The sequence below is a fragment of the Myotis myotis genome, unplaced genomic scaffold, assembly GCF_014108235.1.
Source record: "Myotis myotis isolate mMyoMyo1 unplaced genomic scaffold, mMyoMyo1.p scaffold_m19_p_6, whole genome shotgun sequence".
NCBI classification, from domain to species: domain Eukaryota; kingdom Metazoa; phylum Chordata; class Mammalia; order Chiroptera; family Vespertilionidae; genus Myotis; species Myotis myotis.
In genome coordinates, this window is record NW_023416368.1 from 68,471,716 (window position 1) to 68,493,219 (window position 21,504).

Genomic DNA, 21,504 nt, shown 5'->3' on the forward strand with positions numbered 1-21,504 from the left:
TGCAAGCAAAATAGTTTTGTAGTATTTAACCAAGTGTTTAGTGTGCCCAAGGACTTGGATGAAATTCAGGGTTGACTTCTGGGAGATATTGATGTGATTAAGTAATTTTTAGGTAACTATGAATAAAACAGAATTTATCACCAGCAACAATAGTTTCCAACTTAGTAATTTATTATCTCCCCGCAGATAAAAATCTTTCACTTGGGAAAATTGAATTAAAATGGATCATAATTACCATCATTAATAATTTTAAGTTTTCCATTTAAACTAGAGGCAGTTCTTTTAGTACAAATACGTAAGCTCCTAACCCCCTTTATTTGATATAAGCAGTCATTTCCTGATCTCCACTCCTCACCAAAATGTATTTTACAGATGTGGTGGAGGCCTTTGTCTAAGTAAGATGCTACCAGATGAAAATGCAATATTACAGCCTGGCTCATCTCATTTCCTTCTGGCTTTCTTCATGCTCATAATGTCAGAACCATACAAGCTGTGATGCTCCTTTCTAGCAACACAATGTGAGCCTATTGTCACTTTTGGAAGACATTTTCCAAAAGAAGAAAAGCTAAACAACCTTTGGGGACACTGGATTAAAACGTTTTCTGCTAAAAATCATTTAGACATAGCAGTGCGTGGAGATCATACCAAGAACATCTCAGTGCTTTTTAACACATTGCGAACCGCATAGAAATCTCTAAGACATATATATGCCAGGGACCACACGTTTTTGGGCAAACTGCACGTTATTTAAATCATCATAATGCACTTTAGGTGTTGTTTTTCAATAATTATAACATTTTTATTTACAAAAACAATTAAACAATTAAAGTTCCTAGTACTTTTTAAACGGATGGTACTGCGTAAAACATTTTCCTCTATGAAGAGGGACCAAACAAAATTTACATAAGTATCTAGATTCGCTCCTTTTTCCATGGGCGTGAAAAACGAGAACACTCGTGAGCGGTCCTTAACAGATGGCGCGCGAAACACGAGAAAACTGCGCGGTACGAAATGTGTTAACTTTTCCCTATTTTGTTCTGTAAGTTTGTAACCTCTAGATATTCAGTTGGTCATTAACTCTATTCTTTTTTTTTTTTTAAAATATATTTTATTGATTTTTTACAGAGAGGAAGGGAGAGAGATAGAGAGTTAGAAACATCGATGAGAGAGAAACATCGATCAGCTGCCTCCTGCACATCTCCCACTGGGGATGTGCCCGCAACCCTGGTACATGCCCTTGACCGGAATCGAACCGGGACCTTTCAGTCCGAAGGCCGACGCTCTATCCACTGAGCCAAACCGGTTTTGGCCATTAACTCTATTCTTATGCTTGCCTTCTTTTATGCAATTTCCTGAAAATTCATATGAAGTGAAATTTGTTTAATCACATTTGAAACACAAAGGAAGCTTGTAGGAAAATCAGTCTTATTGAGAATGTCTTTAGAAAACATATTTTGTAAAACAAGTTATTCAGTTCCCCCCCCCATCTAAATTTTATCCATACGTTATTAAAAAATATTTATGGGGAGCTGAGAGTATATCCAGACACAAAACAAATGCTTTCTACTTTCACAGAGGTTACACTCAAGTCAAGGAATCAGGAACTATTACACAACAAATTATTTAGTTATAGTTGTGATAGATGTCTCCAAGGAAACTGCCATCCTTGGTGGATGTGACCAAGTCTAACCAAAAAAGAATTCTGAGAAAGTAATGTTTAGGTGGATATGTGAGGCTGAGTAATAGAGTGTTAAGTGCTTTGGGAGGAGAGCTTATGAGTGGATAAAAAAAAAAATAAAGTGGTGCATTTACACAATGGAAAACTATACAGCTGTGAAAAGAAGGCTCTCTTGCCCTTTGAGACAGCCTGGATGGACCTAGAGAGTGTAATGCTAAGTGAAATAAGCCAGCCAGAGAAAGACAACTATTACATGATCTCACTCATATGTGGAATCTAATGCACAAAATAAACTGACAAACAAAATAGGTCCAGAGACATGTAAGCCACCAACAAACTAACCATCTCAGAGGGAGGGGGCTGGAAGAGATTAAACAAAGAACTTATTTGCATATATGCATAACCCATGGACGCAGCCAATAGTGAAGGCCCGGTGAGGGAGTAGGACTGGGGAGGAGGGGGTCAATGGGAGGCAAGGGGGAAGGGGACATCTATAATACTTTCAACAATAAAGAGAAATTAAAAAAAAAAAAAAACTCAAAGGAATGTGGCTTCTCCAGGGTTGGCCCAGTGAGTCCAGAGCTCAGAACAAAAGAAGGTGAGCAGCACAGAAGGAACCTAGCATGAGACAGGGCCTGATCATTTAGGGCTTTATGGACACATTAAGGGTTTTTCATTCATCTTCAAAGTCATGGACAAATGGGGAGGATCATAAAATTTCATTCTCAAAGGGGTCCTCTGGATTAGAAGGGGAACTATATATACAAATTTAGGTTTTCTTAAAACAGCGTAACTAAAAAAATCACAAAATTATGAAAAATATAAGAAAGAACTCTACGCATTGTCAAGATCCTCACTCCAAAACTGCTTTGTGTTACCCCTGAAGAGTTTATCTTGTTTTTAAACATAGGTTTCAAGACACAGAGGCATGTCTATCTTTACAATGAAAGCATTCGCAGACATTCAACTGGCATTAGGCATTTTGCTCAGTGTCTCCAGAAACTCTGCCTTTTGAGGTGTAAATAGGTGAGAGAAGACCTCCCTGAGGGCACCAAACCCTGGGAAGATGGATGGAGTGGGGCTGGAGGCAGCGGCTGCCTGGGCAGGAAGCTCGGAGGTGATGCTGAGAGCTGGGGAGGCTTCACGGCTCCCAGCATCATCTGCTAAGAGGAAACAAGGGTGACCTACCTCTGCCTGAAGCCCATCTTTCAGAGGCTAGTGAATATGTGAGGGCTCCCCCTATCCCCCCCCCCAAAAAAAAAAAAATCTAATAAGATTGGGTTGTTCATTTCTTCAAATATCAGCTTCTCCACTTTCCAATGCACTTTGGCTTATATCCTACGCCGATGTGTCTTGTATCTTGGAGGACACAGAGCCCATCATCTCCTTGTACAGATGAATTTCCAGTGAATTATTTGGATAGTGAGAGTAATTAAATGTTCAGATTCAGGAAACTCCTTGTTTCCCATGATAAATGTCTCATTACCTCATTTCACATTGGGTTCCTGTGTCCTAGACAAGGAAGCAAAGAGCGTACTTGTGGGAGGCTGGATGCCTACCTCAGCATTTTGGCTTTGACGTTAATTAGCCGAGACCTTGTGAGAATTATTTTGACATCACCTGAGGAAATGAGGGATTTAGGCTAGTCAATCTCTAAGATCCTTTACTAATCTAAGTTTTATGTACCCTTCTCTGGCTAAGTACACTTTTAACTCATTCTGTAACCTTAGGCATTCGATGTAAAATTTTCCACTCTCTTGTAACTTTCCAGATACATCTCACTTTCCAAATGATTAATCTTCTGAGCAGGTCCAACTTGAGTTATTTTCACACTTTTATCTTCTTCTTCAATTGGAAAGCCAAGAACTGTGTATAGAGTAGTTAAAAATATATATATCACCTCTTGCTCTGTAATGCCATTGTTTTCCTTCTTTTTAGTAACCTTTAAATCAAATAATAATTGTGTATTTTAAATGTATTATTAGTACCTGCCAGATGTTTACCTGAAAATCCTTTTTTCCTTTTTTAAAATTAAATTTACTAGGGTAATATTGGCTAATAACATTTTATAAATTTCAGGTGTGCAATATTTTAATTCAAAATGTGTGAACTCTATTGCATGCTCAACCCCCAAAGATTAGATTACTTCTGTTAACATACCTTTGAACCCTGTTACCCTCCCCCAACTCCTCTTCCCCACCCTTCCCCCCACCTCTCTTCCTCTCTGTTAGCTACCATTCTGTTTTCTGTACCTATGAGTTTCTTGTTTGTTTTGTTCGTTTGTTGCCTTTTTTGTTTTATATTCCACATAAGTAAAATTATGTGGCTTTTGTTCTTTTTCTGTCTGACTTATGTCACTTAGCATACATTCTCTCAAGATCCATGTTACTGCAAATGGCAGTATTTCATCTTTTTTATGGCGGAGTCATATTCCGTTGTATATATGCACCACATCTTCATTATCCTTTCATTCACCTGTGGACACTTAAGTTGTTTCTGTGTGTTGGCTATTGGAAACAGTGCTACAATGAACATAGGGATGCAGATATCTTTATGAATTAGTGTTTTCATATTCAGAAAAACCCTTTTCTGAATATGCCAAGTACCTAGATTTACTGATATCTATTGAGCCAGGGACTGTGCTCGATCCTATAGGGACTCATGCAAGTGGATGGTAAGCACCATTATTTTAAAGTAGAATACAAAATTGTAGCATACACTTCATATAAGAAGTTTATTGTTTTGTGGGCGTTTTCCGGGGACTCTAGTTTTCTCCCACATCCCAAAGATGTGCACGTGACATGAATTGGCCAATCTCCATTGTCCCAGTCTGAGTGAGTGTGTGCGTGGGTGTGAGTGCCCTGTGATGGATGGGCATCCTGTCCAGGGTGGGCTCCTATCTGGTTCCCTGAGTTGCTGGGAGAGGCTCTGCCAGCCCTTGACCCCACACTGGAATAAGTAGGTTAGAAAATAATGATCTTACTTGTTTTTCTTCATCTTTCTTAAATGTATGTGTAGCTCACATTTCAGTGTTTAATATTAGAAGTGTTTTGGGTCTTGATTTAGAAGCTTGGTGATGTTTTTGTATTTAAAAATATGCCATAGATGCCGTAACCGGTTTGGCTTAGTGGATAGAGCGTTGGCCTGCGGACTGAAGGGTCCCAGGTGTGCAGGAGGCAGCTGATCGATGTTTCTAACTCTCTATCCCTCTTCCTTCCTCTCTGTAAAAAATTAATAAAATATATTTAAAAAATAAAAATATGCCATAGAAACTTAACTCTTATTTATATCAGTTAGCCTATGGTAAAACCGGTTTTGTTACACATTTTTTCACGTGAAGTCTCCACCTTTAGATGATGTTAAATGAGGACATTTACCAGCATAATCATTTTTATTTTACTACTAGTAGCCCGGTGCACAGATTCATGCACATTGAAAGGAAATTAATTAGAAGAAATATTTTAATATTGCTATTTGCCCTTTCTCTATAATAGAAGTGTCAGAGATAAAAGAAAATTTGTAAAATATATATGAAAATAATATATAAATTGATTAATAAGTAAACAATAACAACATGCTATAACAAAGACATGATATAAAAACAGCAAAAACATGATATAAAAACAACATTGGTAAAAATAATGACTGATAAATTTATTAAACTTATTCTAATATCTCCCTGTATCCACATTAAGAGTAAAAACACTTTCAGAGTGCTTGACTAATTTCCCTTGTGATGAAGTATTTACAACTTTAACTTTAATGTCACACGCTCTTCAAACTCGAGAGAAAGCAACATATAACTGACTATGTCCAAAAACGGGTTCAGGTAGGAATATTCCTACTCTGTCTAGAGTTTGTTTTTGTGATTTATTAATAGTCATTGCAAATGCTGGCATCATGGGAAACTGTCTTCAAATTAATTTAAATGGGAGGCCAGTGTCAGATGGGGACAAATCAATTCTCAGAATCAGAACAACCTCTCCTTCTGCAGATCCTGTTAATACTTGAGATTCTATTATGTTAGATCACAATCTTTTGATAATAAATCTAGTACCTTTACAAAGACCCCATTTACTATTAAGATTTCTCAGTAGCATGATGATTGCACCTACTTTCAATTTTAATTTATGACACTGTATTCCCAAAGGAGTAATACTATTAAGAAGTTTGATGAGAAATTTTTCCTTTTCAGCATCATCCGTTGAATCGATGGAATCATCACTCAAATAGGTGTGAAAATCTCCATCGAGTATATCCAAAAGTTCTTCATTTAATTTATGAACGTGCTCATTTTTAGGACAAAGAATCACACCTTTAAATATATTTTTAATATTATCAATAGATATAATTCACAATCAACAATGACAGATCGAAACACATGTGTGCGATTGACTCCAGTTAGAGCTTTATATGTATTGCGCATGCGCAAGTCAATGTTTATTTTTAAATTGCCAGTGCGCATCATATGTACCGGCCGGTTGGTCAGTCAGATGGTTGGACAGACATACAGTCAGTCACTTAGCCTTTTATATATATAGATATAGATAATAATTCAATTTAAAATAGTTAATAAATTCTAGGTCTGGGTTTTTATAATGGTAACAGCTCGCATTTACTGGCTACAAAGTATTTTGCTATGTCCAGGCAGTGTTGTAGACACAATGTAGTTCATATCACAAGAATAGGTAGATAGTTGTTAGGAGTGTGGAGTCTGGAGCCTCACTTTGTTCAAATTCTGATTTTACCACATTGCCTATATGACACTGGGCAAATTCGCCTAAATGGGCTTCATTTTTCAGTCTGTAAAAGTGGATAATAATAAATACAACTCATAAGGTTGACATGAGAATTAAAGCCAAATTAATCTCTGTTTAGAATGGTGACAATACCTAGTGCCTAATAAGGGCTACGTAGCTGTGAGCTGTTGTCACGGTCGTCATCATCAACTCTCACAGTAACCCTGTGGTAGTTAATTTTGAGTCATGACTAATTACAAACCCTACAAAGTAGGTAGAACATTGACATTTGGGGAGGTTGGCTAAAGCCACAAAGGCAAGATGTGTGGCAGGTCCCTTACTCAAGCCCTGGCAACTGGTTCCAGAGTCTGGGCTTTTCACGCTGCATAACATGGCCACACTGTGTACCAGTAGCTTCCAGAATAATTGTCTACAGGTCATTTACATATTATGTCCCCCTTCCCCTTGTCATCATGTCAAAGAAGCTTGATTTCCCCCACTAATTGCTTTTCTTTTGAGCAGAAGTGAGAGTCAGCTACGCTGTAGTAGGAAGAACTCCCACATACAAATGAGTAGGGAGGAGGAGGATGGAGCTGGCAGTTCCTGACCATCTTCCACATGTGAAGTGCAGAGGCTCACACTTCGCAAACATCTCATTTCATCTGAACAGATACCCCTTTGGGTATATCTTATCCCCATTTTATAGATGAGAAAACCAAAGCTGATCTTGTCTGAAATCACAAAGAATGGGTCTGACTCCAAGGCTTTGCCACTAGGCTAAGCTGAGAAATCGAATGTAATGAGAGTTATTGTGAACTCTTTGGTCAAGCAATTCTTCAATAACCATTATCTAATTTGCTTGTTCATGAAAGGCAGAGAGCCTGTTTTCTTCCAAGTGACTTCACTGTGTCACTCTGCTGAGGTGTGTTCTGTCCTCTTGTTCCCTTCCAGAGGAGATCTGTACCCTCGTCATCGCTGAGACTTTCCCTGAAGATGCAGGGGTCTTTACCTGCTCGGCAAGAAATGACTACGGCTCAGTAACCAGCACTGCCCAGCTGGTGGTCACCGCAGGTACGTGAGGAGTAAGAAATGACAGGGTTCTGTCCCCAGCCCTCAGTGTGGCTTGCCATGGGGGAGAGAACTGTCCCAGGAGAAGTGCCCAGCCATTGGGAATGTGCGCTGCCACTCCAGGAGTTATCCTGAAGGGCAGTGTTTCATCAGCAAACAAAAGGATTTGGGGGGAGAGGAGTGAAAGTGGAGATGAAAAACAAAAAGATAATGATGATGGAGCAGCTGAACACCCATGGAGCTATTTTTGTAAATCACCCATGCAGTCTTGGTCTTGGAAGCGATGGAGCTGGTTTCCTAACATGCTTCATGCTAACCCAGAATCATGCTCACATCAGAAGGCCACCTGGGCATGGGAGATGCTGTCACTGTTTTGAGCAGCGTCAACACAGGAGAGGAGATATATGTTCAGAAAAATTCAGGTTGAACCCACGTTTGAAACTTCTGAAAAAGTAGTACAAAATACACCTGATGGAATTTGGAGAAACTGTAAGATCTTAGATATCAAATTTCACTGGCAGTGAAATATAGCTATGATATGAAAAACTACAGCAATATACTATCAAAGCCAATATTCAAAAATGCCTGTATATTTTTTAAACCCCGAAATTTACCACTAGCAAAGGCAACATGAAACAGCTTTTCCTTTAACTTTAGCTTGCTCTTTTCTGCTATTATTAATATGCTATACCTTAGTTTATTTTTATTGCCTCGTCTCTATTATTTATTTTACAGCAAATGTTACAATGTATCTTTGACCAGGCCTGACACATAGTGCACATAACAGGGAATCAGTAAATGGGGTTGTTGGCTGGATGGGAGAGACATGGAGAGAGCAGCGGAATCGCACTCTGATTTCTTTGGAAGAGTGGGAACTTGGTGCTAGGGGGCAGCAGAGGCCCAACCAAGACTGGGTCAGGGAGCTTAGCGTGGGAATTATTTGTTTTCATTTTAAGAAAAGAACTGTGGATGCTCAGGCAGAGCTGATGTGCCTCAAGATAGCTTCCCCAGAGTGTCGAAAATCCCCTCTCTGCCCTGAGTTTTGGCACCCAGTTCTGTCAACAACAGTTGAGCATCATCTTTAATAAAGGCTCCTGAGAGGGAATTGAAAGCTAAAAAAAAGAAAAAATGAGGGGACATATGTAATACTCTCAACAATAAAGATTTTTTAAAAAGATACAGTAATGTTTTAATAAAATGGAATGACTAAAGAAAAAAGAAAGGTAGGAAGAGAGGGAAGAGAGAGAGAAAGAAGGAAAGGAAGAGAGAAAGGAAGGAAAAGGCTCACCTTAATGGGGGAACGGTTGATTGAATGAGTGCTTTAAGTGTGCATGGTCGGAGCTACAGAGCAGGGAAGAGCCCAGTGTTTTGATTCTGGTTGGCTTGAGGACTGTCCCATCAGATGGCCATTGTGCATTCTCCAAGAGTATGGCCCAAACTCCGGACTCTCGAAGTCTGCTGGCAAAACTTGGCCTTTTTATCTGGGGTAGGTAGGCCAAGCATAATAAACGAATACTGCTGAGCTCTCCTCCGTTCACCTCGGTAAGCACTTTTGAGTACATTCCAGGAGCTCTGCTGGGCTCAGAGCAAAGTGAGAAATCCACAGAAGACATGATCTTACCTCAAAACATATTCAGTTTATTGAGAGTAAAGAAAAAAATGGGGGTGGAAGTTGAGTTATGGCTGTGGCAATCATCTAACTGGAAAAAAATTATCTATGAGGTCATAAGACATTTCCCTTAGACTCAGAGCTTTACTTAACTTGCAGTCGAATGAATCCCTCCCTATTCATTGCTTATCCCATAAAACCTTAGGGCTTGAGCTAATATTAGTAAAGCTCAGATAGGATGTTCAGTCGGATCTGTGGCTGAGATGTGAGAAGACAAAGCATTATTAGTTGATACTGTGTCTGTTGTCATTTTTAAACTAAGTTCTGTCTTTAGCTCTGGCTTGAAATGAATAGGTAGCTGCTTTCCCCACTTGTGGGCTCATTCAGGAAATGAAACACTAGCAGTCGCCCAAACAAGCTCGGGCGAACCAAGCCCTCCAGCTGGCTTCGCTTCTGCGTCAGATGCCAGCCCCACAGCTACCTCTCCTGTGACACCAGGGCCCGAGGGATCCTCAGACCATCCATAACAGTGTGAATGTAACTGTTGTGTTAGTAGCATCGTATTATTTGTTCCCTCTCTTTCCCCTTCCTCAGCCAACACCGAGGACTGTAGCTATGACTCCACGGGTGAATCCAACAGCGATCACTTCCAGCACTTCCCGCCTCCCCCTCCGATCTTGGAAACCAATCCCTTTGAGTTGGCTCCAAAGAAACCAGCCGAGATCCAGCAGGTGAACAGCCCGGAGTTAGGCCGCAGCATGGCAGCCCTTCAAATGCCATTCAGTCCTGCCGAGAGGGAAACGAACGGAGTGCACCCCAGCCACGGAGTCAACGGACTGATTAATGGCAAAGCGAACGGTAATAAATCTCCCCCAACACCAGCTGTCCTGCTTTCACCCACAAAGGAGCCTCCACCTCTGCTTGCCAAGCCGAAACTGTGAGTATTTCTGCACGTTTCGCAACACTTCCCTTACCGCCGCTAAATCGCCTCTCTGGTCAGTGAAAACTCTTTGCCTGGACTCTACTCGGTGGCACGTTGCCCCTTCTGCAGGCCAGCTGTCTCTGGCTGATGGGGCTTTGCTACCAAGTGGGGTCTTTGAAAAAAAAATACAAAAGATACCTAAAAATAAAGAAGGTACATGAGGAGCTTGGTGACCTCTGCCCTTTGCTAAAAGGCTATAACTGGTTCCAGCTGTGAAAATATCTGTGCTCCGTGTGGCCTTCCATTGTACAGCAAGGACGTAGCCGCTCCCCGGAGGTGATGGGCCAGGGGACCTGCTTTGAGCTCTCTGTGAACGGCATTTCCAAATGTTTTCAATGTAAGAATCGGTAAGGAAATCTGATATAGATAAGCACAGGAAGACGAGGGGCTGAGGATGGGAAATTCATTGTACAGAACCCGGGAGGGGAATGACACCAGGGATAGCCGGCTGGTCAGGAAGAAGAGCGCCCTTCACAACACGACCTCTGAGGCTTTGGAATTTCCATGAATACCAGCTTCACATTTGATTTCCACTATTTTCTTAGGACGATAAACCTTGCGGGAGCTGTTTCCATTGGCACTCCACAGCAGAGAGTTGTTATGAATGGAGCCCTTACAGTGTCAGAGAGAGACAGAAATCAATTACCTCCAAAGGTTCTATCGTAGCATAACAGATCCTGAGTTACTGCCCTGACAGAGGTCAGTGGAAATGTCAGCGTCATATAAAATGCATACATACTCGACGAGGTCACATTTCCTCGGGAATGAATGTGCCGGGATCTAGGAAAGCCCCTTAGATTTCCCCATGATGGCTGATGTTTTTGGCTTGGGGCAGGAAAGATGACTTTAGGGGGTAGGAGTTGTTTCTCTGTAGTCTACTCTCTTTTCTCTGTCATCGGCTCACATGTTGGAATAGCCTATATATCTATACATTGCGTAATTGTTTACCAAGTGATTTCATGAACATGATTAGACTAATGAAATAAATCAGCCAAATGAACACCTTAAGTTAACAAATGGGCAGACAATTTTATAAAAATGAACTTCTGGGCAATCTCGTGTTGCAGTTTCAAAAATGACCACCCTGCCCTTAAGCCTGTATGCCGTCCAGGCTCGGTTTTCAGGCAGTGGGGCTACTAGGTTTGTATACCGTCGTGTGAAAGGTGCCAGGTGAACATTTAATACCTGACTCCATCTCTGTTGAGACGCTGAACAGGTAAAACGAGGTCAAATGCGGTAGCCTTAGAAGAGATACACACTCTATAGCTTCAACCCATAAAATTAATTGCCACGGCTGACTCCTTTTATCTTTGCATTTTGAATATGTATTTCTAGTGCTTTTAATGAAACGAGGGACCTGCTCTCCCCGGGTGGGCGGGGGAGAGGAGGGGAGGGAAGGTTAGGGGGAGAAAGGGTGGATGTTGCTTAATGGCTGGGACTTGACTGTGCTCTTGATTAAGTGACCTGTGTCCATGGTAATGGCTGTCATAAATTAGATGTGAATCACAGGAGAGCAGTGGAAGAGCTGTTAACAGGCATTTCTGCCCTTCTTATCTCAGGAGTTTCAGCAGCTGCTCAGCTTTTAGCTATGGTGATGTGAGTACGCCTGGTGGGGGTGGGGACATGTCTGCAAAACACAGACAACAGTTCTGTGGTTATTAAGAGGATGAGTAGCTTAAGCACAAGTTTGAAGAGTGACATCATAATTTGCCTATTAGTCAGATTTTTAATATAAAATAAGATACAGGAAAAATAGACTTTAGTGTTCAAGATCTGTATAGAGAAAGGCAGGACATCTAATTACAAACCTGGTAGCTTAGAAATAGCATTTACTGGTACCAGTTTTTACCACTGTTTTCTTTTTTAAAAAATCTTTAGGTGTTTAAGTATATCCTTAGAGCACCACTTAGCGATTTTCTATTGTATGCCTGCCATTTACTTGATAGAAAATCATAGGTGATGACACTTGAAAATATATATTAATTTTAAATTTTTCTTATGGATTATAGTACTTTATTTGCTTTTGTTTTCAGTACAAAGTAAATGCATCTTGATGTGACAAATAATACAGAATAACTCACTCTCACTGCCTCTCCTCTTCCAAGCCACCCTCTTTGGGTGACTGACTTTATTGCTTTGGGCTGAAGTCTTTCACTCCTTTCTCTATTATCACGGTCTTTTCTGAAAAAGTGTTGTTCATTGTTTTAGCAGTTGTATCCGTTGATAGAGGAATGTTGTTGAATGACATCTGCCATTAATTTAGAATAGCATCTAAGTTATTGGTAATCACACATCTTTTTATTTCTTTTTATACATTGGGGGGAAATTAGATTTTGCTTTTTATGGTTGCCAATGAAAAACTTTGGATTGCTCTAATCTTTTCTCATTAGCCTATGATTTTATTCCTCTTCCTAAAAGGAGAATTTATGACATTTTATTCATCCAGATCAGTTGTAATCAGACAAATAGGAAACAATGAGGAGGAGGCAATTAATAGGCATTAAAATATTTATTCTCACAATAACTTAACCTGAAAATGGTTGTGGTTTCTCAGATTTCTGAAAATAGATCATTTTCATTTTTTTACATATTTTAAAAATATATTTTTATTGATTTCAGAGAGGAAGGAAAAGGAAGAGAGATAGAAACACCAGTGATGAGAGTGAATCATTGATTTGCTGCCTCCCGCTTGCCCCACACTGGGGATTGAGCCCACAACCCGAACATGTGCCCCAACCAGGAATCAAACTGTGGCCTCCTGGTTCATAGGTTGACCCTCAACCACGGAGCCATGCTGTCCAGGCAAAAAAGATCATTTTTAGAAAGAAAATATTTTGCATTTTTTTCTCTCAAATCGCTCCAATACTGATAAAAAAGAAAAAAAATCAGGCTGAAATGAAAAGATAAAAATGTCATGAATTCTTCTCACAAGGTCTAGCCCTGATCTTCTAGTATCCAATAGAAATCTTCACCAATGGCCTGTAACCCTCCCAGACTCTAGTGGGGTCTGTCATGCCTACCCTGAGGCTGAGTCCCTGGCTCATTGTTGAGGAGGCATCTACTTTGGTTCCTGCATCTCCAAGTGTCTTTGTCCCTGATACTGCCCCTCGAGTATAGTCAAACATGAGGACATGGGGGCCATTTGATAAGTATTAAGTATATTAATTTTAAATTTTTCTTATGAATTATAGTACTTTATTGGCTTTTTTTTTTCATTACAAAGTAAAATGCATCTTGATGTAGCAATTTAAACAATACAGGAGTAATTAAAGAAAAAGTTAACTCTTACTGCTTCTCCTCTTTCAAGCCACCTTCTTTGGGCACTTGAGTGCTTTGGTCTGAGGTCTTCCACTCCCTTCTTTATTATCATGGTGTGTGTGGAATGCCTTGCCACTTGCTGTGGGACCAGAAGTGCCCTTATACACTGCACAGGGGGAAAAATTCATAAATACGGGTTATGTATATGACTGACACTCATAATCTTCTATTACAGTACAGAGAATAGAAGCAACAGGTGCTTCAATCAGATTTCTCATCAGAGAAAAAGAGACCTAAACAAACATAAACCCAACTTGTGAACGATCTGTTATATTATTTTCCTTGTTTGGAGTGACCCAAATAAGTCTGGTGCCTCCCACTCTCTACACACCATACCTGAAGGTTCCAAAGAATTTTTTTTTTTTTTTAGGCCTCAGTGTGTGAATAGGAAACAACGTCCCTGCTTTTTTTAATTCCTATCAGCTCATTCACACTAAGGTATTAGGGATTTTATATGTCACTCAGTCCACTTTTGGACTGACAAAATAAAGCTACATCTTCATCGTAATAAACGATCATAAGCACAATAATAATTCCTTGTGCAAAATCAGAGACGTGTTCTTGCCCTGCACTTGGGGGAGCGAGAGGTGATGTGTTTAAAAGACAGAAGAGAAGGAACTAGCAGCCTGTATCCCTCTCCGTATCAGTGACTTAGCTGGGCCATGCTTGCCATATTTGGAAGTTCTTTATGGTTTCCTCCATGCTCCTCGACACACATTGAAGCACAAGTTGTTCCCTTGCTGGGAATGTTCTACTCCTTGGAATGTTCTGCTACTAATGGCTGCCTCCTCCTTGCTTTCAACTCTCAGCTTAATGGCACCATCATCCCTGACCACCCAATCTAAAGCAGCCACCCAGCCATTCTCCAGTAAATCAGCCTCTTTAATCACCACGTGGCCTGTCATTACTTTTCATAGTTTCTTATTACCTGCTTGTCAGTTTGTGTATTGTTTTTCCCCACTATTGTAATGAAAGCTTTTTGAGAGTAAGGACTGTGGCTGTTGTTTTCACTGCCCTTTCACCAGGACCTAGATCAGGGCCTGACAGAGGAATGCTCAAAAGCATTTTAGAATGAATGAAGCAAGAGCAGATCAGGAAGGAGGGAGAGAAAGACCTCCCACATATACCTCACCAATCCCACAGTTTTCCCACTTTACAATACTTTTAAAACCGACATTATTTATCTCTTAAACAAAATGAATATGAAAGAATTAAGTAAGAATCCCATGAGAGTGTGGGGGGTGAAGAGGGCCTAAAATATGGAGACAGAAGAAGATTTGACTTTGGGTGGTGGCCATAGTGCAATATAGAGATCTCGTGACATAGAAACCTACACCTGAAATTTATATGAGCCTCTTACTCAATGTCATCCCCAATAAAATTAACTTTTAAAAAGAAGGGTGGGGTAAGAATCCTTTCGGATAGAATTACAGTAGAAAACTTTGTCCAACCAAGGTACTTAGTGTGGGAACCCTTTCGGCTCCTTCCTCATTTCTCCTCTGTTCTCATTTGATTAACATCTTGTGTGAACACATTACGGAGAAAATGAGACATTTGGAAGGTCTAGGTAGGAGGACGTTTTCACTCTCTAGTATGTACTTGCAATGTCAGCTGGCCACAGTACAATCAAACTATTTCAAGGTGTGTGTACTTGACATGTTAACACCCCCCTCAGATGCCAGACTTTTGATGAAGGGCTGAGAGCTTCTGTGCTACTCCCTTCCTGTCCTGTTTATGTTGGACGCGGCTCGTGCTCCAGTGTGTGGCTTGGTCAGTGTAACTTAGAAAGTGGAACATTTTTCCGTCCTTTAACCTCTGCTAGTTAGGGTTCAAGATTTCACTATATTACTGTTTGACATTAGAATACAAATGGTTTCCTGGGTTCTGTTCTAGTAAAAACCTTACCTGGTAGAGTTAAACACACAAACACAAGGGCAAAAAGATGATAAGTCAAACAATTTGGAGCAAAATAAGTAACAACGGTCAAAGAGATGTCATCACTAAGCAATTGTAAAGAGGTCTTTAAATGTATGTAAATGTATTTAAAAATCTAGCACGCTTTTTATTCCCTCACTGGTAGTTGAGCATCCACAAGTGTTGGGTAATGCAGGGTTCTGGAGACACAGAGGTGAACAAGACAAAAGCATTACCTTGGAATCATTTATAATCCAGTGTCCTCTAAGATCATTATGGCAAGACTATGCACATAAAATTCTGCATACATTTTAACCTCACACAGATTTTGTAGAAGAATGACCAATTCCTAAATTAGATTCAGTGCAATCCAATTGTCTTGTTTTCCCAATTTAATGTTTGGAAGATACGCCATTTTGCTTTTGATTCAAAAACTTAGGCATCCACTCCCATTTCTCATTAAATTATTTTTGTTATCTGCTGAGTCTAGTCAAATAACAAAGCAATATAATAGCAGTGAAAGTGTAAACTATGGAGCCAGGGGGATGTGGGAACATTCATGGTCTTCATTCTGAAGCCCCTGGCTGTGCGGATATGGGCTCTTCATAAATATAATACGATGATGGCTTTGCATTAACAGTGTTGGTGTTGGATCCCTTTGAACACCACCCCTCCCTGAACTGGAAAGTCCAATCAAGGAACTTCCTGAAGTATGAAACCTTTAACTAAGAAATAACATTTTGATGTGTTTTTCCTCATGCTTTCTTTCATGTAAATATTGGCTCTGTCACAGTGTCACATTCTTAGTTATTAGGATAACAGTGCTTGGCTATGCTAGTCTCTTGGTGAATATAATGTTTTAATTACATTTCCAGAAGAAGGTCAAGTCCTTATGTTTATGGTTAATAATTTCATGTGGTGTCTAAGGTATAGTTGGAAATATTTGCAGATACCCCGTGTACACTCAAAGTAGTACTCAGCCATCCATAAGAGATACCGTAGGTACATCTCAAATACTTGGTGCTGTCCATGAAAGAATACATGATGATTCAATATTTCTTCCACATTTCCACCCCATTTTGCCTAAATAAGTATGAGAGCTCCTGTGGTGATTACAAAGTAAGTTGAAAAAAGTAATCTCTGCTGGGAACCTTTTATTTTTAAGGGAGGAGGGGCTCAGCTCAGAAAGAAGATGGAGCCGCATTTGAATAATGTCCTCAGAGGTAATGCTATGAATGGGATGTCAAAACATAAACAATTTTGTGTCAAGCAAAAAAAATGCTTGAGACAAAATGATATATGCAGCTTAATGCTAATTTTATGGAAAAAGCAATAAAAGACTTTAACCAACTAAAATGAGTATTAGACATTTAGAAGGAAATACACCAAAATGTTACCTGTGGTCTCTGAGTGGCAGAATGTTGAGCAGATTATATTTTCTTGTTAACCAGTACTGCTTTTCATCAATAATGATTATCAGTTTTATGATTACAAAGTATTATTTTAAAATAAATAAATACTTTTGATCCTCTCTCTTCCCCCTCCTCTGTAGAACCTCAGCTCACCCTGCTCCTCATCATGGATGCTCCCTGCTCAAAATAATAGTCACCAAACTCCATTTTGAGCACAGTTGGAAGCAGAGTGCTCTCACCTTCTCTCTCAGAGCCCCTCTCTTATCCTGGAAGCCAATGTCTTCAGGACTCCATCTGGGTTTTTGGAACCCATGCTGGAAAGCCCTCCCCAGAAAAATGCCCTGTACTTCAAAATGACTGTGTTTCAACACAAATATTCTCTTTTAACATTCCTCCACCCCCACCAACCCAAACTCCCATTTCTCCAATTTCCCATCTCAGGTGTTAGGACGAAAGTGATATCAGTAAGGTAATTTTTCATTTTAAAGCCAGAAATAAACTAGATATTTACAAGAGCAATGTTTAATGTATAATCTGTACAAGGCCTTCCACAGAAAGGATGACAGCTTTCTCTTAGAAACTGTGGTGAAGGAGAAAAGATGTGGTGAAGGAAAATTGAAGTTCTGATTTAAATAATAGTATCCGTAAATTATGTGATGAAGGCATGGACCTTAGGAGGAAGAATAGTTGTAACTGTGAGATTAAGAATAGTGAAAAAGGCTGAAGAGAAATGTGAGAAATTATAAAAATAAAAAATAAAAACAGAAAGGAATGCATTTTCTAGCAATAATGAGAGCCCATTTGAAATTAGAGTGAAAATTCATTTTCGAGTCAGTGAATGAACATGGGTTCAGGACTTTATTTTAGCCATGATCAGCACTCTGAAGAGAGACATAACGTGCCTATAGAGTTGGCAGTACTGGCAAGATGGAAATGCTATAATATTTAATTTGTTGATGGTGAGAAGTATCACTGAAATCAGCATCCAAGCAGTGTGTAGGCTCAGAGAGGAAAGCAGAGTAAGCCAGATTAGGATTTAAGGAGAAAAGACATAGGACTCAAGAAAATGGAAAGGGTCAAAAAAATGGAAGTTATAACAACAAGGTAAATGACTAGAGAGAGTGTGAGATAGAAAAATATGAAAGGGCAACAGTACAAGTAGGTGATCAAAGTGAGGACTCTTAAAGTTCAGGATCTAAAGACAGAACTCCTTACAAGTGATGAAGGAACTTAATATATCTGTTTGAGTGGACAGTTTAGGTGGAAGCTGAGGTCACAGGAATAGAGGAAGTGATCAAGGAACCATGAAGTCAAGACGTTAAAGGGAACATTACCATGGATGGTGGCCAAAGTTAATGGGAGGAAAGCAAATGCTAGTTACTATCAAGTCATTGAGAAAAATGAGGAAATACCAAAGTTGGTGACAAGCAGCGAAGAGTAATTATAGGTGGAGCACACTGACTTCAAATAGAAGCAGATGTTGAGTGATGATGGCAAAAGTGTTCGAAGAATAGCTTTGGGAAACAAAGAGCATACAGAACCTCCTTGCTCAGAGAAGATCATGACGGGTTTAGTAACCTCGTCAAGGAGAGTCAGATTTCAGTTAAGGACAAAAGCACTCCCAATGAGACTTTGGGGAAGTGGGAATATTGATTAGAAACAGTTATGGATGATGAAAGGGATCTAGAAAAGGGACTTTAAGGGACAATTGATGAAGGAAGAACAGGAAGAGGGGAGAGTTTGTGTCTGAGGAAATAAGGTGAGAGAACAAGAATGTCATCCTGGGCTTAACTTGCTGTCATTTCATGAAGAGCCACTAAGATTATTCGTAGTTGGAATCTGCGAGAGCCATTTCCACCAAAACTCATACTTCTTTTTTCAGCCCCTCTTTATTTCCATTATATTGCAGCACCATGGTCCATTTTGTAGTTACTGTCCCCTTCTATTGAAGTAAGATCTTGAGTTGGGGAGTTATTGACCAAAGCTATTTCTTTTTTTTAATATATTTTATTGATTTTTTACAGAGAGGAAGGGAGAGAGATAGAGAGTTAGAAACATCGATGAGAGAGAAACATCGATCAGCTGCCTCCTGCACATCTCCTACTGGGGATGTGCCCGCAACCCAGGTACATGCCCTTGACCGGAATCGAACCCGGGACCCTTCAGTCCACAGGCCAGCGCTCTATCCACTGAGCCAAACCGGTTTCGGCAAAGCTATTTCTATATTTGTATATTTTGAAACCTTCTCAACTAATATGAATGTATAATCCATACATGTTGACTGGCACTTCATGTCTACAACTTTTACTACTAGAGGATTTATTTCTGTATACCGCAGGCTGAAATACATTCAGTTGCCAATTTTCTACCATTGACTCTTTTATTTCCTGTGAATGTGTAAGTTTTCCGTTCAAACTAATGCATCACCTAATGGTGAGAACATTTGGAGCAGGGAGGTTTATTTTAGTTGGTTTCTGTTACATGTGTGAAAGCAGGCTGTTCATTCTCTCAACAAACCTAAGAATGACGGTTTCCTTACTTGGCTAAAGTTGTCATTACAGACCTTGTGCATAACACTGGAGTCGATGTCGTGGTTTTTTTAATCTTTTCCATATGTGCCAAGGAATTAGATATTCTTTCATTTTTGTTTTAAGAATAATGTGCATATTAAGTAAATTCAGTAAGATATGTAGATTTTATGAAACTACGTAGATTTTCATTTCCATGGCTGAATAAATCACATATCAATTTGAGCACACAAGTTGTTCTATTATTCAAAAGGACATAAATTCATTGCTCTCAGAGCCTCAAACTTTGCCATACCAGTTTCATGTTTTCTGACCGGTGGTTCCTGCTAGGATAATCCTGGCTCCTCTGTTTAGCGAGGCTATTGTGAAAGTTCACATTGATTAAGGTTTTTGATGATGTTCAGAGGCAATGCCCTAGTAAATATGTACATTGATTTTAACTTCTATATCTGTATTCCCTCTGTGTTTGCTAGAGTTCACTACTCTACCCCATCTCTACTCAGAAACCTTGAAAATGCATTTTCTCTGTGCCCTGCTCCATTTCACAATGTTCTTTTAGGTCTGTTTCTCTTTTTTTAAATTTGAATGTAATGATGTATGTGTCCACAGTAGGCAGCATTTGAGGGACTCCAGCTGTGAGGCTCCTGAAATGAAGCTAGTAAAACCAATGCATCACTCCAATACTATCCAAATATTTTTACTTCACTTTAGATGTCAGGAACCAAAAAGGGTAGTTGCAGCTATCTGGTACTCCTTTTCCTCAAAGGAGTTTATAAATAGGTCACATATAGGTAATTATATGCCTCAGCTATAATTTCTTGCTGCTTTTCTAGTAATTGCCATTAAATGTGAAGGTTGTGAAAGATTTCTGGAAAGACCACAAATATTTTCCCGTCCTTGTTTCTTTTTTTGTTGAAATAGTTCATACGCCATCTGGTTTCAAGGATGTATCATTATGTGCAATAATGTCTTCTGTAGCAGGAAAAAAAGCCATAAAAGACGGCCTAAGTGCAATGCAGAGCAATGTAAAAATGTCTCTTGCTCTCCATAGTTTCAAAAATAGAGTTTGTAGCTTGGACCTCCAACGTGGCTTAGCTAGGGGAGGGGGATGTTGGGAGTAAATTTCTTGCTCCAGGTGGTTATTTTCATGTCTGATGCCCTCTCTCCTTCATAGCTTTTGCTTTCTTCAGAGGACCTTCTACATCAAATGGGAAGTGTTCACATTTATTTGTATTGCATCACAAAGCTATCCTCCACACATAGGTGAGGACTGTTCATGATGCAGCATTCTAGAATCACAGCAGTCCGGCCAGTGTGGCTCAGTGGTTGAGCGTTGACCTATGAACCAGGAGGTCATGTTTGATTCCCAGTCAGGGCATATGCCCAGTTTGAGGGCTTGAGTCCCAGTGTGGGGCATGCAGGAGGTAGCCAATCAATGATTCTCTCTCATCATTGATATTTCTCTCTCTCTATACCTCTCCCTTCCTCTCTGAAATCAATTAAAATATATATATTTTTTAAAATTAGAATCACAGCAAAGTTCACTTCATGTTGGATCTAATTATTCTACCTCTAAAAGCAGAATTATATTTGGTTTTGTCATTACTCAAACTCTCTGATATTAAACAGCTGCCTTAGTGGAAAGAATTCTAATAAAGACTTTTTTGATTTTACCAAAAATTGGCAGAGAGGTTTCTAAAAGCAATTGGATGGCTCCTGAATGTCCTGTTACTTGAAAAGTTGATTTACACGGAGGACCGATATCCCCATTTGCATTTTGTGTTTTACTTTATAACAAAGGGACCAAAAACTGCCTTTATGAAATGAAGTTCTGTTTCATACTCTTGGTGCTAGAAGTAAGCAACCTAAGTAAACTGGAATTCTTCCTAAAATTGGAAGCGAAATGGAATGAGGAAGAGGCATATTTTACATGTTGTCTGTGCTCTTGGTCCTTTTACTTGGGACAAAGGAGGACACAAGCTGAACTTGATTCTAGAGTTGCACTTGGTGCTACACCATGCTTTTGCTTGGCTCTGATGCGTCATCTAATGAGCTCTCTCCTCCTCCGGGAGTATCTTGGAATAAATGAAATGCAGGGCAGGCCTTGGCCTGGATCCAGCTCAGGCCCCAAACATGTAAGTCTGGATTTGGGTAGAATGAGGAGGATGCTAGGGGTCCATGCCAGCCAGGAGGGATCAAAGACATCTGTCAATGTGGTATGCTCTTGGGAGGCCATCCAGCAAGGCCAAGTCTATG

The 21,504-nt window shown here is 39.8% G+C and overlaps 1 protein-coding gene across 10 annotated transcripts in view; it reads left to right on the top strand.

Moving 5' to 3' along the window:
- Positions 1-21,504, top strand: part of PALLD (palladin, cytoskeletal associated protein) — a 407,453-nt gene that overhangs the window by 204,078 nt on the left and 181,871 nt on the right. For all 10 annotated transcript variants that reach the window (XM_036315085.1, XM_036315088.1, XM_036315090.1 and 7 more), the window contains 2 exons: positions 7,369-7,488; positions 9,689-10,031. In XM_036315085.1, the coding sequence (XP_036170978.1) occupies positions 7,369-7,488; positions 9,689-10,031 (463 nt within the window). The remainder of the gene's footprint in view (positions 1-7,368; positions 7,489-9,688; positions 10,032-21,504) is intronic.